The 17,860-nt window shown below is 42.7% G+C and overlaps 1 protein-coding gene across 4 annotated transcripts in view; it reads left to right on the forward strand.

The window, feature by feature from the left end:
• Nucleotides 1-17,860, forward strand: part of pou6f2 (POU class 6 homeobox 2) — a 78,749-nt gene that overhangs the window by 36,095 nt on the left and 24,794 nt on the right. For all 4 annotated transcript variants that reach the window (XM_085172611.1, XM_085172612.1, XM_085172614.1 and 1 more), the window contains one exon: nucleotides 10,796-11,142. In XM_085172611.1, the coding sequence (XP_085028737.1) occupies nucleotides 10,796-11,142 (347 nt within the window). The remainder of the gene's footprint in view (nucleotides 1-10,795; nucleotides 11,143-17,860) is intronic.

The following is a 17,860-nucleotide window of genomic DNA, read 5'->3' on the forward strand; positions in this document are numbered from 1 at the left end:
CTGTAGTCAAGCATTTTAAATGAAAATTGATTTGTGATTTACATGGTCAGTGAGGGGAAAATGAACTTATGAAATGTTGTAAATGAAATATTAGACAAGGTGCAGTGGGAGAGAGCAGACAGAGATGGTAATCTTGTGGAACTGGAAGTCCTGCCTGGCAGAACTGGGTGACATTTTACATTTATCTGTGTTCTGCATGAGCTGTAATGTTAATGGTAATTTTATGGGACTGAACTGGAATGAAAATGGTGTTATCACCGATTGCTTCAAATGTGGAATTGTGTAAAGCAGCACAGCGGCATCCTTTATTTCCCATTCCCCAATAATGTGAGTTATTGCGTGATGTGTCCTCTGAGGTTGAACTTGTGTGTTCAGCCTCCTTTTTATCAGTCAGGGTGCCTTATATCACATACCTGTGCCACCGGATGAAGCATGCACGCTGCTGTGTTTTGATATTAATAGAAAGGGCACAAATGTTTCTCCCAGATTTATTCAGCAGGTCTATTCTGCTTTTTCTTAATGATTTCCAAAGGTATTTGTGTTGTCACTGTTATGTTTTATACCTATCTGCATAATTGACTCACAGTAAGTACATATGCACATAACATTATAATATAAAGTAAAATGTTATCAAAACAGATCTATAATGGACTTAATAATACTAGCAAATCAATGTAGCATTACGCGCTGATCAATACTCCTTACACTGGGCCCAGACGTTTTAATTTTGTTCAATAACTTGTGCAGTGAACGTTTCCTGTTCTCGCTCTAACCGTGTACAACATGTATGGATTTTCATAGAGCTCGCTCTTTCGTGTTTGAAAGAGAAAAGAAGCAAAAAACCTGAGAGAAGAACAAACAAAGTGATCCTGCAGCAGCGGCGGCGGCGGCGGCAGTAGAGGAGCTGTGGGAGTCTGGATCACACAGAGGTCACTTTTAAACACAGCTCTCCGGTTCCCCGCGTGTGAAACCAAAGAGTCCGTGGTGACATTTGTCAGCAGATGGTGTGGAACCAAACCCCTCACCAGCTAAAAGCTATCTGTGGTTACTAATTGCTGACCAGGGCCTAATTACCTTAATTAATGGCTGAGGTATCTTGGGGCCAGATTTGTGGGGGCTTTTATCAGTATCAATGCAGCTTAAAAGGTCCCGCAGGAGGCCTGAGGAGTGCGCAAGTCCCGCGGGTGCTATTCCTGGACTAACTGCAGACACATCACAGATGGATCCCGTGGCATCAGTACAGGACGGCATGTTTGGAGAGAGGTATCTGATACTTACAGATCATAAGAAAGACTCACTAAGTACATGTGAGGGTATAGAGGGGAGGGGAAAAAAAGGCTTTTCTTGCATTTTTTTTCCTCTTTTTCCTCTGGACATTTTTTCCTACTCTTCTCTGTCATGCACAAGGCTGTTTCCTGAATTACACTGCCGTAATTCACAATGACAAAGTAGACTTAGCACCTTTTGCCACAGACCGTGGGGGGTTTTGTTCAGTGAGCTCTCACTGTGAAATTAGCCCTGGTACTTTCATTTTCCAGCTGCAGTGAAATGGTTAAAAGACACAGATCAGCCAGTATGGAAATAGAACTGATTCAACAAAATCTGCTGCTGCTGCTTCCCATTGCTTTGCTCTTCACCCATCCAGGAAAAAAAGAAGAAGAAGAAAAAAAGGAAAACCCTCCCCTCTTTTCTCTTCAGCCACCCCCCTCTCTTTTTCTCCTCACTATACCCTCCGCCTCTCCCTTCCCCCAACCCCGTCAGGCACCTTGTCCGCATCCGAAGAAGGCTTGTAAGTTTCGGGTGCATACATTTCTTTTGATGATATATTGTCCTGGTGCGGAATTTCATTTACTGCCGCTGCCCTTTGCTGAACCTGTTGCTAGTCAGTGAGCACGATAAGCGTATAAGTAGCATGCTACTTCATTCATCATACATCGTTCTGGGCTCTCAAATATCTCATATGCGATTCAGGAAGAAACTACTAAACCGGCACAAAGGATCCCACTAGGATCAGCTGTGGTTCCATTAAATGCTGTGTGCAAAAATAAAGCACACTGGGCCGCTTGTTATCGTTGCATCTACAAAACATTAGCCTTCATTTTGCGGTGTACACATTGTTTATGTAGCAAGGAAAAGACAAAAAAAGGGGGGGGGGGTATCTCAAGTGCTCAGTGCTCATGTAGTACATAATTCCATTCACATTGCATTTTGAATGCATGCATTTTGAAATCTGTTTTTTCCCTCAGTCATAGTGGCTGCTCTGTGTTGTATTAAACAGCATTAATAATCACAAGAGGCTCAGTGTCACTCAGAAGTCTCCACATCACTAAGGCAGACAGTGTTGTGCTGCTGGGCATGTTGTGCTGTGTGAAAGTGCTTACACGCTCCCTCAGACAACCAAAGGGAATAATTAAAGACAGAAGATGGAGGCAGAAGAATGGAAAGCAAATCCCATTGTTTGGGGTTATTTCATCCCACTGAATTTCTTTTTCTCACTTTCTTTTCGCTCTCTTCTCACATTCCTCCCCAAATGCACTGTGGGTATGTGGCACGTTATCAAAAGCATATGTAAGCGAAGCAGCGCAGAACAAAAGCCCTGTGATGTCCTCCTCATACCCACATTGTCTTTTGATTATTCTACAATCATTTTTATATCTGTGTAAGTTGGGAAGGAAGGGAAGGCTTAATAACCCCGTAATATACAATACTGTAGCTGCTCAGAAGTCACGATGCAAGATGTGCTCGAGACGATTTGGAAACAATCCTGCTTAGTCCTCTTTTCAATCTAATGGAGTAATTCTTCAACCCCTCAGTATTCAAGTTGTTACCAAAATAATCCACAATGAAATTCAAATTTAAGGTGAACTAGACTATTAGGGCGACTCTACTCCACTCCATTTCTAGAGCAGTAAATGCAGCCCCTCAATCTCTCTCAGCTTTTACTGTCAGTCAGAGAGCACTCAGTCATCTCCGTGCATCAGGCCCGCAATATTGATTTTTCCACCCACTGAAACAGCCGCATGAACATAAATTTTGCATGAGGCTTTTACTCGCGGCCTCCGCTTTGGTCTGACGACACATGATGGGACCATGAACACGCTGTAATAACCCGGTCTGTCCTGCCAGGCAGACAGGCTCTTTTCAGGAAGGGGGAGCACGGGTGGGGGGGCTCAACACCTTCTGGACTTTGAAGGACAAAAGCAGGAGACCCCATACTGGGTTTCACTGCATTACATACTGTTTATGTGGAGTGTGTTTGAATGGAGCCTGAAAATATCTCAGAATGTGAAGGTTTGGTCATAAATGAAGCCGTTTTAGTTGCTTTAGACAAAATAAAGTATTTCTTTTATTTATTCAAAGAGATTTTAATGAGACAGCTGTAAAAAATGTTTGAAACCAGGATTAGTGCAGAAAGTTTGCCACTTAATTTAAGAAACTTTCAAACTAATTAGTCGCTTTGGTTTAATCTTTAAAAACCCTCACCTGTAAGATCACTGCACAAAAATGAAAAAATAAAAATCTTAAGGATTGAAATCAGAGGGAAAATAAACTTGGTCTCTCTCTTTCTGCTTGGGACCTCCTGGAACTTTGTCGGGACCCCCCCAGAGGTTCCCGGACCACACTTTGGAAATCAATAACAAAGCGTAAGCAACACCAAAAGGGCAACGTTATCGAGCACACGGGGATTTTCTTGTATGTGTAACAACTCCATGGAGAGGATTTGATTCTTTGAAATGCTTCCCCCAGAGTGAGAATCCTGCAACACTGCTTGATATTGCCTTGCATCACAAAGTGAAAGCATTATCTCTGGATCCCTACAAGCGATGTGGTTTACTCTCCAAAATCCTGTAACTGCGACTCCGCTCAAATCTTAACTACCTATATTTTTTTTCTCTCTCTTTCTTTTTTGTAGTCGCTGAGTTCCTCCTGCAGCTGAAATGCTGATATTGCCTGCTGTGGCTCTCTGAGTAATGTTTTTATTCAGTAGTTCTTGAGCTCCTTTAACGTTTCATTTTCCACGTGTTCATTCCAGCCGTTGCCAACGCAGGTATCTATTCTCCATCCCCTTAACGTGATTACCAGCTGTATGCACTCGCCGGTGAAGGAATGTAACACAAATATGTTGCAAGCTGTAAAAAAAAAGAAGCTCTGAGTGAGAACGTGTGTTTGTTTTTCTAAGCCTTTTTCTTTCTAACTCTAGCTTAACTTTTATTTCAGGGATTTAGGCACAAATATGAGATACTTCACTTGATTATTTCCATTTTTTTGCCAAAATACCAAACCAGATTGTTGCGTTTCATGACCTTTAAGACTAAATGGGCCACTCGATGATTCGTAATTTCTTTACTCAAAGAAAGAGACGTTATTAATGCCAGCTGGTTGCTGCATGGAAAAATCGTAGTGTTTTCTGAAAGAAAAACCTTCACTTTAGCAGCAACATGTACAAACGCACTGAACAACTTTGACAAGCAGTTTGCAGCTTATTATTTTATTATTAAAGTTTATTATTAAAGGTGTCAACGGTGTCCACCGGGGTCCGCAAACTCAAAAGCACCGTCACCTTTTTCTTTAAGTTGGGTCTAGGTACAGCCAACAAGTATTGATCAGCAGACATTAGAGATCTAGACAACAACAAAGAATTAATATATAAAACTTTAATTAGCATTGTTATCATAGTTTCCACTGTATGAGGTGTAAACTATGAAGTATTAAGTATTTCATACTTTTACTTTTTAATACAGAGCTAGTATTGAAGTATTTTCAGTATTGCTGCCTTTATCTGACAGTCTAAATCAAGGGTATCAAACATAAAGTCCAGGGGCCAAAATTGGCCAGGCTAAGACTCTAATTCGGCCCACTGGATGTGCTTTAGAACAAGTGAAGGAAGGTACTGAATGAATTTTTGAAGTTTTAACTGTATTTTCACCAGTTTTACAGCTTTTCCCACTAATAAAGACCTTCCCAATAGCCGTTCATACTAAACCAAAGCAATTAAATGATCGATAAATAATTCAATGACATAAAACTATATACTATATGTTTACCTAAACATCTATACACTGACACAAAGGGGAGTTTAGCTGGTTCGGCACATTTAAGATCAGAGTTTATGGGTGTATGTGGCCCACAGTTTAAACACCGACACTCCTGGTCTAAGTGTTTCTACCAAAACTGAACCAGATATGCTGCAAACCACACAAGGGCAAAAAACAGCCTGCGGGCCATCTCAATCCAGCCTGCAGTGTCTTAAAAAACTGACTAAAACCAACCATTGTGTTAATAAATTTTAAGGTGAATGATTGTAATGAGTCTGTGCTACTTATTAAAAAAAGGAAGCAATGATCCTCAGAAATGATCCATTATTCCTTTATTCATAAATAGTAAATGTAAGTCTAATTTCTACTTGATTCAGCGATGCAGGTCTGTATATTAAAGCTCAAGTCAGAGTAAAACAGTTGACGCAATATTTATAATGTATCGTGTTTCATGCAAGCAGTGGTCCGTTGTCAAAAAATTAGATAGATGTAGGTGAATTTAAATGTTAGTATGATAGTTATGATAAGTGGATTGTTTTATGAAAGTCAGATTTTCATTTCGAACTCAGTGGGCAAATGAATGCTTTATGAAACATAAGAAAGTATTTCCAGAAAAAGCGATAAAATATTCTAGCATGTGTACTAAATTCAGGAAGTTTAAGATAACTGACCTCTATTGTGTGCTTATCTCACCAGTATGGTCTTTAGAAAACAAAAATAGATGTTTCCTGTGCTAAACTGTGTCAATTTTTTACACAAATTCATGCCTTTTGTCATTTATCAGGTTAATACTAAATGCTCCACCTCTGATGCCACTTTCTTTCTTTCTTTTCATCTTTCTGCGTTTTAATAAATCACTTTTGAATTAAAAAAAAAGACAGACAGAATGACCAGTGATAGAAATAATTACCTTGACGCGTAATCAGTGTTATGAAAGTGAACTAAAAGTTAACATTTCGCAAAGGAAATGAGAGCAGAAACAGCGATGTTATCCCCTTCATCAGTGTGCGAGCGCGCCGATCTAATCCACAGAGTAAAAAATGACCTTCCCTTGACCACCTTCATAATTACCAGATCTCATAGAGTCTAAATCTCCTTACCTCCAGTGGAGTAATTATCAGTGTGACTCACTGAAAAGGCAATTGAGACAGTGGTTTATGGACTCCCATAGAGGAACGTGAGGCAGAGCAGTAATGGGGAGCTTGTTTGTCCCCCCCTCACCTCTCTCGTCGGAGAATGACAGCCGTGTTTAGAGACGAGAGCAGTTCCTAAAAATACAGAGTGGATCACATAGGACAATTTCATCAACCTGGAAAGGCTCCTCTGTAGCTTCTGATTAGCTCTTAATTTACTGCACTCCTCTCCTAAGTGAGGCTAAAGACATCCAGAGAGTGCAGCAGTGTATAAGCAGCTAGATGAAAAACTTTTTCTTGGCTTAAAAGGAAGAGATGCATATGAAAGCCAGTGTGCATGCATGAATATACAAAAGGTACCATTAGATTTTATTCAGTCCTGAAACTCAGTACATTCTGTCCAAGCTTTGTGAACTATCGTTTCCTTTTTAACGGCTCCAACATGAGATCATCGTCTGCGACTCCTTCTGTCCGTACTTTATGCAACACAGATCACGTGCGGTTTGACAGAACGAATGATAGTCAAAGTCCCTTTGTGTAGATGTGATTGCTATGACCCTGCAATCACTCTTCATGCTGGCCTTGCCCGGGTCTTTTCTAAGCGCTATAACATGACGACCACCTATTTTTTGCTTTTCAGAAAGGCTAAATGCATCGACAGATGTTTTCATATTTCATTTAACTCGAAAAATGCACTGTGGATGTTAGGATGACACGATACCAACAGGTAGCCAGACTCATTTACATATGCACAAACAAGCACACAGGCAATGGGTGTATAAGGCAATTCAAGGGAAATAGTTACAAAGGCAGGTGTTGTACATCGGGAGGAAAACAAGGAGCTTGAATCAGCCCCAGAGAGAAAAGTGCTGTAATAGGTGGGTTGGCAGTGACTACTGAGATAGCGCTGGTAATGAGAGAGCAGACTGCCCGCCCTCCCACCCCACTACTCAACCGCACAGGAAACAAAAATAGCATTTTGTCTGACGAACGAGCCGGCTTTGACCTAGCCTTTCGACCTCTGACAATCAGTCTCGCTTCGTCCTCCACTACTTCAGAAGCCTGGGCCAGGACAGTCAGAGATAACAGTTGATTTCTACTGTGGCACTAAAGCGAAAAAAAAAAAGAAAAAGAAGAAGCTCTGAAAGAGAGATGGCAGGCAGTTTCTCAAAGCGCTGAGGTTGAAGGCCTGAGACTTCTCAGCGCTGGTGTCTCGGAGTCCCAAATGATTGTTGTTAAAAGTTTAAAATTGAGTTTCGTTTGCATCTGATCATTGCGCCGCATGATCTGGCTCATTCCTCATTAGAAACATTAACATAGGCAAGTTGTGACAACACTGAAAGTGAGACCCTTGCTCTTCCACCCCTCAGGCGCGATGACTAAGTGGGAGCGCTGACTGCATCGCAGCAGACGAGAACTAGTGAATATGAAACACAACAAAGAGACAGTGGGAGATATAATGAGCTCTATAGGATCCCGGCACCCTTTTGCCCTCTCTCCATCACAAGTGAAGCTCCCGCTCTCATCCTCGGCCCTGTGTCTGCTGGAGGAAGGAGCACAAACAATTAGCTGAGACAAGCTGTTTGGATTATGTGCTCAACCAAAGCAATCAGACAGCTGTGGTTAAAAGAATGAGCTTCAAAATGCCAGTTGCCCAGTTAGAGAGGAAGGGAGGGTCAGTGGTCCTGACAGTCTTAACAAGATGACAGAATTTATAAAGCACTGCTGTTAAAGAATATAGTTACCTGCAGTGTAGCCCTTATAATAAGGCCACATGGGGCTTCTTCCATATTCCCTCTGTATTTGTTTTCTTCTGCTTCATATTCTTTTGTTGTGCCTCGTGTTCCTTGGCGTAATGGTTGGCGCTGGAGGAAATTCTTCAATCGTCTTTGATCTTCGCCTGGTTTCGATAATTTTTTGACAGAAATCTCATTTTGCCCCCCTTTTGTTTTCTCCGTCTTTGTTCCCTTTTATTCCATCTTTAAATGGGGCTCAACATTTTGTCGTTGTGAAGTTGCAAAGGAAAAGAGCCGGTCCTGTCAGGGGCTCAGCGCTTGCTAGACAACTTGCCCCAACATTTCAAGTGTGAATTGGACTCTTGCCGTTTGCACAGATGATATATAATTCATGGTGGGGGTGTGAGAGAGGTGTCAATGTGTCAGGAGGTAGAAGAAATGTAAAAGTGTGCTGTTTACTGGCCGAGAGATGCCGGCTCTCTTTGGCTGGGCTTCTGCAGAGTGAGGAAAGAGGAGGATGATCTGATCTTCATCAAATGTTCATCTGTGCCTGTCCTGGAGACGAAGTGACCACGCTAATCAAAGACTTGTCTGCCCTGATGTTTTATTCATCTTTTATGAGACAAGCATACTTAAATAATTTAAGTGCATTGATTCGGTGTGTGTACAAGCTTGTCTACGATGTGTTCACAATTGCTGGGCCGTATTATCAATAGATGCTCACAAGTCATTTTTCTGAACCAGTGTTTGTTATCAGGGCCTTTGTGGTATAAACACTGTAAATATTTAGCTTAGCTTAGTTTGGACGTGTATGTTAATATAGTATAAATACATTATCTGCTACACTTTATATGTTATTCAGAATGACATCACAGTTTACACCCTAGTTTGTGGATTTTTAGTTTTAAAGCAGAAACATTTGACTTAAAAGAGGCAAATGTAGTTAATTTAGTTATTAATAGAAGTTTAATTGAATTATTTATTTAGTCTTTACTTTATAATTACCTTGCTTTTTAGTATAGATAGATATAGAGATTTTAAAGACCGATACCGATATTTGGTGATTTAAAATTCCGATAGTTTTTCTTTCAGAGACACATCGCAGAATTATGTGCATTAAGTTATTAGTGTAGTCTAAGATAACGACAGTGCAGTTTAAAAACTAATTTTGCAGTTACAACAACTCGTAGACTATTCGTTTACCACCGTCCAATAGTTCTTGAATCAACTGATTGTTGTGGTTGTTGCAACCCAGAGACATATTGTAGAGTGCCCTCTGGTGGGCAAACTATGTAACATCAACACTCACAGCATGATTGAAGGGTGTTTTTCTTCTTCACTTTTTACATTTTCATTTTTCTGGATGTTTTAAGCACTTTGAGGCGACTGTTGTTGGGATTTGTAAATAAACTGAATTGAATGGAATTGAAATGCTAGTACTGAAAGATCAGAGTCTACTTTCCATCCAAAGAAGTTGTAGGTTTTTATTTTTTTTTTACTTTTTTTAAAGACCTGAAGCGGCTCTATAGTGCAGTGGTTTACACTTTTGCCTAACAAGCAAATGAGGCTGAATTCAATTTTGGGAGGAGAAACAAACTCTTTTGTGGTTTGTGTTAAGAAGGGCAAATCAAACATGCAGAGCTACCTGCTGTGGTCACCCTCTTCTGAATAAGTGAGCAGCTGAAAGTAACTTTAACTGTGGAAACAATTACATAGGGCAGAAATGTCTTTTTATTGTGCACTACACTGTAAAAAGCTAGATGAAATATCTCCATACAGATCAGTCCTGTCTCCACTAAACCCAAATTATCTTTTACAGAAACAGTCAAATGTTGATTTCACTCTTTTCTTTTCTGTCTAAGGCTGTGTAGCATCACCGAGCAGTCCACAGCAAAAACACACATAAACAGTCTGCTGGAAGTCAAGTGTAGCAATATGTTCTGATATGTAAAGTTGAGATTTGTTGTTTTTAAGCGGTTGAACTGTCAACATGTTCAGACATACACAGGTTTTAAAAAGTCTCTTCTATCCATCACATCTGTGTGTAAACTCAGTTTGTCCTTTCTTCTGTTTAGGGTGTGAAGGTCAGCTTAGATGTTGTTGTTTTTAGCCCATTTCGCACATATGGTGTTACGGTTGATTCCTTTAGTAGAAATCATTCGTTGTCTGTGTTGTGCTGCGGCTTTCGTCTGACATTCAAACATAAAGTGTGTGTTTGTGTGTGTGAAATGACAGAAGATCCACCAAGTTGTGTATTCGGGTGTTTGGAATGAACTGCACAGCGGTCGCACCAACATGTTTTTACATTTGTTTTATGTCAGGTGTGCTCTCAGGGTACTTGGTAGTATCTGCATGTCTGGTGTGGCTGCAGCTTGAGTGTTAACTGATTTTTTTTAAAACAGCATAAAAATTTATAAGCATTTAAATGTTGGAATTACGTTCTAATGGCACGCTATTATTGGATCCAATTAGTTAATGGGTTTATTTCTGAACTCTTACAGGGAAGATGGATGTCTCTTTCTTATGAGATTTTGAGCCATTAAACCAAAGATTCTTTCTTTCTCCGAGTGACAATGACGACTTTTGGCTCCGGAGAGCAATTATATCAGTCAGGCTTGATAGCTTTGTCCTCCAACTAGCTAAATTGAATTCAGTGACTCCATCATGCAGGATAAAAACCCAGGAGGACCTTGTTGTGGCTCCATGCAATTTACATCTGTCTTTCACTGTTTACCCTATGCATCCCACACTCTATGTGTGCATGTGTTTCTGTCTTTGGTGTGAAAATATTCTTCAGATAATGAAGGCCTCTTGTTTATGTGCTGAAACACTTCTGCGGCGTGTCGCTCAGACACTACGAAGAATCAAACTCCTGTCCTTTCATCAACAGCTACCTCATCACTGAACTCCCAGCTCCAGCACCTGCAGCAGCTCCAACAGATACAGCACCACCACCACCAGCAGCAGCAACAACAGCAGCAGCAGCAACAGCAACATCAGCAGCAGCAACAGCAGCACCACCATCACCAACAGTCTCACTCCCATAACCAGAACCAGCTGTCATCCCAGCATCACATGACCCCACCCAGCCAGCAGCAGCAGCAGACCTCCGTCCCGTCTCCAGCCTCCACCTGCTCCTCCACCTCCGGGCAGCCGCAGCAGTCCCCGCCGCACCGACCCAACCAGTCTCCGGCCCGCAGCCTCCCGTCACCCGTCACTCCGCCCATGCCTTTGCCCGTGAGTCCACAAACTAACATGTATTTGTAGAAAAGCACAGGTCCAGCTTCTCCTCTCTCTAAAACAACTTATAATTCAGCACACTCTATTTGGATTTTTGGATGGAGTTTGCTGGAAAATTAATTGCTAAGCCCCAGATACGTAAAAAATGTGTACTCCCTGACAATTAATGAGTGGTTGGTGGAGGCCACTTGGTGTCACTAAGCAAAATCGGTCTTAAAGACATATGCAGTGTCAAAGACATAGGCGAGTGGTTGGTGTCGTTAGATTAAATAAATCGCAAAGAAGGTGCAGCACCAAAATCCTCCTTGTGATTGCTTTGGCCGCTAGCAGATTCACATGTAAGATGGTGACTTGCCTGCAAAGTCTCTCTAACAAACTGGAAATGGAAAACCACTTAAACTAGCATGTTTTAAAAAACTGAGCTTTTACTTTGAAGGTGAAGTTGGCAAGTTGGCATCTTCCTTGCAAACTACATCAATCTTCTAGTAACCAAAACAATCATAAGGAGGTTTTTGGTGCCGCACTTTCTTTGAGATCTATTTATTCCAGCGACAGCAACCACTCGCCAACCATTCAGGGAATATACATTTTTCCTTGTCTCTAGAGGTTGCCAGGGGGTTGCCAACTGGTATGACTGAGGGTAGATCTAAAGTGGATTTGGCACTTCTGATTTGGTTTAATCCAACCTGTTCACCTGCATCAGTACTCTTATATTTACGTGGATTGAGGTTTCATTTTTGGTCTTTATTAGTTCTGTTTTGGTTTAGAATGTAAATATTTAAAGGCTATTTTAAATTACATCAGAACAGAGTTAAAACGTATTTATTATCATGTCATTGCCGTTGCCCAATAATTTGTTCTTTTTATTAATACAGATTATCTACGTCAACCATAGTAACAATAGCTCTGCTCACTGATCTTGCAGTAAGGCCAGGAAGTGTTTCTTTTTAAAAAGAAAAGTGCTTCATGAGCTGACATGTGCATGTGAATCGCATCATTGTGGCCTTTACCAGCAGCTGTATACTCGGCGCTCGATTGTTTGTCCGCAGATGATCTTTATCAAGTGGTGTCCACGTGGACCTATTAGAATATGCATGTTTTTATTGAAGCCTTGATGCACTTGAGCACATCCAACCTCACAGCCAGGCGAGACGCATTAATCGTATCCTGCTGCTGCAGATCGAGGAGGGATTCTGACGTTATCTATCCTTAGGCTTTCCAGTCGTAATCAGTCCTTTAATCTTTGCTGCTCTTCCCACTCAACCTCCTTTTTAGTCACTTTGTCTGTCCATCCATCTCTGCCCTTCTGTCCGTCTGCCTGTCACTGTGTGACGATAATAACCTATTTTATATCCCTGTGGTTTCATTTCTGGTGGAGACTGGCCAGGGTCGCCTTTCTGTCCCTGGTCACATTCATCAGCGTCAGACCCTTATTGGGTTGTGGTGCAAGCTTCTTTATGGCCAGGATGAGTTGGGCTATTTGTTTCCCCTCGCAGCCCTCTCCGGCCCTGTCACGGCCTAGTGAGACTCAGCAGGAAAAACAGCCTCTGGATTTAATGGGCTCCAAAGGCTGGCCGCTACATCGCGCCAAACAGGCTGTCCGGTCTGACTGTGGATACAAGAGCTCCTGACCAACACACAGAACCACACATTAAGCTTGCATCAGACAGTGTGTAAACACCTTAAGTAACAGATACTCTCTTAAGCTTTAATTTGCTAGGAAACCACCACTTGGTTAAATTTCCAAGAATCTAAACAAAAGCAGCAGAACCATTGTTATTTCGAAACAAGCTCACTGCATGTCTGAGTTCCCGAGCTTTATCGAGGTGGTGTTTCTGTAAAGGAAGCAGGGTTGCTGATTACAATGGCTGAGGACAGACCTTCTTTGAGGGGGCCAGAGGGGCCACATCAGGTATCATTAAGATATTGCCTCATCAAATAGGATTATAGTGTGTGTGTGTGAGTGTGTGTGTAGAAGAAGAAGCAAAATGGCCATAAAAGGTTTAGTTTCTCTGGGTCATTGCTGGGATTTTCAAAGAGTGGGTCACACAGGGAGGGGCTCTCTGAAGGACAGGCCACGGCCTCAGCACCCTCTCATGGCTGCAATAGGATTTAAACAGCAGCTCCGCCTCCCTCCGCCGCTTGGGTCAGTGATTGGATTTTCGGTCCCACATCTCTGGTTCATTTACAGAAGTTTTTAAATTCAATGCAATTCCCCGAGTGGAGACTTTCACGTGCGCACGTGAGCGGCGTCACCCCGATCGTGCTTTTGTATGTTTTAATGAACAGCACAGAAGGGCATTTCTGATGTTTCTGTGTTTTACCCAGAGGAACCAGTGTGTGCAGTAAAGTGGAGTCATAATTACCATAATACAATGAGCATTTTGCAGATAACACCCCTATTTCCTACCGTCATTATTCAAACAAGTAGAATCACTCAGCCATTCAACTATTTGCAGAAAAGACTGCGCAGCGCCGCAGAGAGACAAACACTCATTATGTTCCAATTAATGTCCCATTGTAATTCTCTTCTCATGGGAGGTGTGTGATATTCTTTGTAAACTCACAGAGAAGAAATCCTAAGCCTTCATTACATCCCTGGTGTTTTTGAGGGTTTCGCATTTTTTAATTTGTGAGTCAAATTTCATTAATTAGCTCATTAATACTCGTATTAGACTACAAATCGTACAGCAGCAGACCGAACCCCCTCGAGTCGGTGTTTTAAACGTATATTAGTGAAGCTAATGTGGTTAAATGAAGGGAGAATTTACCTTCCTACACCTTTCACACACTCATGTCTGCAGCTCCCCAACATGCAGAGTGCAGTCAGAGGCAGCCTGGAGCTGCCTGAAATAGCCACCACAGTGATGACAAATAGACAGAGGAAGATTATGAAATTTGCTTAAGTGCGTTAATGGGCTGATTGTGGGAGCCCGCTGGATTTTGCTGGAAGTTGATTGATTAGAGCTGCGGGTTTTCTCCACGCCCGGAGAGCTCAGGGATTTGACGGGGTAAAGGCGCGCCAAGTCTGTTACACCGGAATTGATCTTAATTAGATCTGAAAGACCTGCCACAGCAGAATGGTCTCGGCGATTAAAATGAAAAACAGGAGAAATTACTGATCAAATTAATCATAATGTCGGGCTACAGCTGTAGGTCTGGTGTAATTTGCCACTCCAGTGAGTTACATCAGCCCAGGCAGGGGAAAGGAGAGGCAGTACATACTGATCCATGGCAGCGGGAAGCTTAGGCCAGCCTATCAAATGTCTTATTCCAGTTCGTCTGCCCGGACCCTCCTGACCCTGCTGCGCCATCCAGCGGAGGCCCGGCATCCGCCTCTTTGTGCCTCTAATCTAATTAGTTGCTTTTTATTGCCCCTTTTTTTCCCCCTTTTACATTATGTCTTCCTCCATCCAGAAACTGCACCCTCTACAGTGCTGCTGTTCTTGTCATGGCTGTCTTGTCACCAGCGTGTTGTGTGTTCACTAATAGCTTCTGACCTTGGTCCAGTGTCTGGCTGGCTGGTTTTCGGGGGGCCTGGCGGAGGTGGAGGCGTCCTGTCTTCCTCCTCCGTCAGACTCCCGCCGTCTGTCTCTCTCCCCTTCGTAGTCGTCTCCTTGATCGCTGTCAGAGCCCCACACTGGGCCTGTCCACTCTCCATCCACACACTCATAGGGGTAATTACAGCCTAGGGGCCTGCCTCCTATCCCTGTGCTCCACAATTTACCACCAAAGCGTCCACAGACATCTCTCTTCTTCCCCACTGCACCCCGACATCACAAGACTGCAGGGCCTCAACCCACAAGTGCTGCAATTACCTGAGTCTCTCCTCAATCCTTTTCTCTCTCCCTCTCCTCTCTCTCTCCCCCCTACACGCTCTCCTCTCCACCCCTTTGGCTCCCTCACTATTCCCTGGCAATCAGCCTTCATTAGAAGCCTCTGGTGAAAACCCATCGTCACCAAGGTCAGCCGCTGCCAACCACAACGGCCTTTCAGAGGCCTGGCTGTCTGCACTCTCCATCTTTCCTCACCTCCTTGCCATCCTCCCATTCCTCCTCCTCCTCCTTTTCCTCCCCATTCCTGCTCACTCCACCATCCTCCTCAAATCTCGGGCCCATCACTGCTGCTTTTGTCTCCAGCTGAGGCCCCTTCAGACACTCATGTCACTGTTTTCCGCTGCAGTGCACTTTTACTTATGTCAACCACTGTTAAAATCACCACTGTCCAATTTGCTCCAAATGTCTCCCTTTTTTGTGTGTGTGTGGGGGGGGGGTGGGGGGGGGGGGACATTTTTCCCATTATATTATCATGTGTATCAAATGAGTCTTGCACATTGATTAATTGATTTTCCAGATCAGCTCTGTGCTCATTGAATTTAGCAAAGAGGGAGCCGCCGTCATTCTGCAGGATATTAAATCAAAATTAAAATGACATGCTTAAATGTGGGCCCAGTGGGGCCCAGTGGGGCACGCTGGGCAGCGTTTACGTTAAAAGGGAAAAGTCGCTCTTAAATGTTGAAATAAAAAGAATTACAAAAACACATTATTTGAAATTATTTCTTCCAGTAAAAAGTGTTTTGAGTGTCTTTTTTCTGCCAGTTTTGGCGAGGAAGATACAATTAATGGAAAATGACAATTAAAAAGACCATTTAAAAATATTTATGCATGAGAATAAACGTTGGGGGTTCTTCTCTTTTAATTTTACTTTCATGTATAAGCTTTAAAGTGTCCTCACGTCCTGGCATTATCCGCAATAACACCTGCTTTAAATCCCCAGATTTCAAATAAAACTTTTAAATATATACTCGCGGTATATGATGGCAGGCTGTGTGTTTAAATGGCTGCTGGTAGCTGCGTGGTTTTAGAGCATGAGCGGGCCCTCGGCTCTCCAGCAGCTCAGCCTAGCCTCTTATTAATGCACAGGAGATCCGGCTCTTAAGAAGGCAGAAAATTGCCTTACATAACAAGCGCTCCACAATTTAGAAATACAAATGTGCACTGTTGACTGAAGCAGAAAATAAGACTGTTGCCCATCAACAGCACCACATTTCATATGAATAATTATAAAGCATGGGAGCTAGATGAGGAAAACAACCTGACCATGACAGCTCTACTACTTTTATTTACTTCAAATGAGGGATTAGGCAGGGAGAAAATCTAGAGACTTAAGGAGCGACGATGAGCCTTGAATTTCTAAATAAGGCGAAAGTTAAATTTATCATATTTCACAAGGATCCTCTGGAAAACTGTGAGGGCACTTTCACTTTTAAAACTGCACCCACATTGCACCTTGCACTTACTTTTTGGCTTTTCTGGTTTTGTTGAGTTTTCAGAGCTCGCCAAGTTGATATTGCCGTCACTTTTTCTATTTTTTTTCTTTTTTAAAATCTGCAATCCTTCTAAGCCTGGCCCCATTACTCTCGAGGTGGGCAGAGGGCTTGCAGCTCAGACACCCAGCAGAAAGGCACAGCTCCCTGATCAGCCCACATAGACACTGGGGGCAACACGCATTAGACGCCCACAGGGGAGCCCTCAGATGGAGCACCGAGCTAGGGCTCACCTAACAGTGGAAAAGGAATAGGGTTTCTTTAATTATGAGGCAGGGCTGTGACATTGAGTTCCCCCCTTTCTCCTCCAGCAGCCTCCCAGACACCGTCTAAGTGCTCCGCTCCGCTGAGGAGGCCAGTCCCCCCGCGGGGCGCGATTCCACTGCCTGTAATTTCTGATGCCCATTAGTGACCGCAAACAGAGCACCGGGCTCGCACGAGGAATACAGCTGCGCGGCTCTGCCACGCTGTAAAAAGGCCCTTTTAATGCAATGTTATTGCATTATACCCTCCTCATAGAGCAAGTCAAAAGTCCCATTTGTGGTCTCTGCAGAATATTATCAGAAATTCTTCTCTGCAGTGTTTCCAGTCGTAGTAAGCCGAGGCTGGGTTTGATGTATATTTTTGTAATATGAAGTGGGCTGTGTGGGTTTAAATTCCTCTCATTTGCACCTGCACTCTCTGAGGAGCTTTTTTGCATTTTCTCCCAACCCCAACCCCCCCTCCTCTGTCTACCTGCCCTTTTTCATTATTAGCGGGAATGTACAATTGATGGGTTTTGTAAATAGACTCAACTGGAATCCAAGAAAAGTGCACTTCCTTGAGTCAACTCCTCAAAGGTGGGGGGAAGCCTTTGAAGTCGAAACTGAGATAATCAATACAAATACGGCAGTATTTCATCAATTCACTTCTCCACTTATGCTGATTTAGCTCATGCCAACAACTCTGTATTTCTTTCTTTCTTTTTTTTTCTTTTTTGGGGGGAGGGATGCGGGGGGGGGGGCAGCAAAGGAGACATGGACGGAGGGGAGGGAGGGTGGTGGATTTATTGATCAAGAGTGACCACATCTTAGCCACAGAGCCCCTCTCTCGTGATTAATCTTAGGGCTCAGAGTTGGCCAATGACACATGACAGGCCTCCTCCTCAAACTCCTCCATTTCTCTTCATTACTGGCCGTATTTTTGGACACCACTGTGGAGAGTAATCATTTACCTTTATTGTGTTTATAAAGCTGCGGCATGGATGACCCTTCCTATATTGAATTGAGGACATCAAAAGATCACTGGACATTGATTAGGAAGATATTAAAGTCATTCAAATGCTATATTTATATGTCAAACAACAGCAGAGTGAAAAGAGATGCCATTTCCACCTAAACGAAAAGCAAT

This window comes from Neolamprologus multifasciatus, chromosome 9 (genome assembly GCF_963576455.1).
Source record: "Neolamprologus multifasciatus chromosome 9, fNeoMul1.2, whole genome shotgun sequence".
Taxonomy (NCBI): Eukaryota; Metazoa; Chordata; class Actinopteri; order Cichliformes; family Cichlidae; genus Neolamprologus; species Neolamprologus multifasciatus.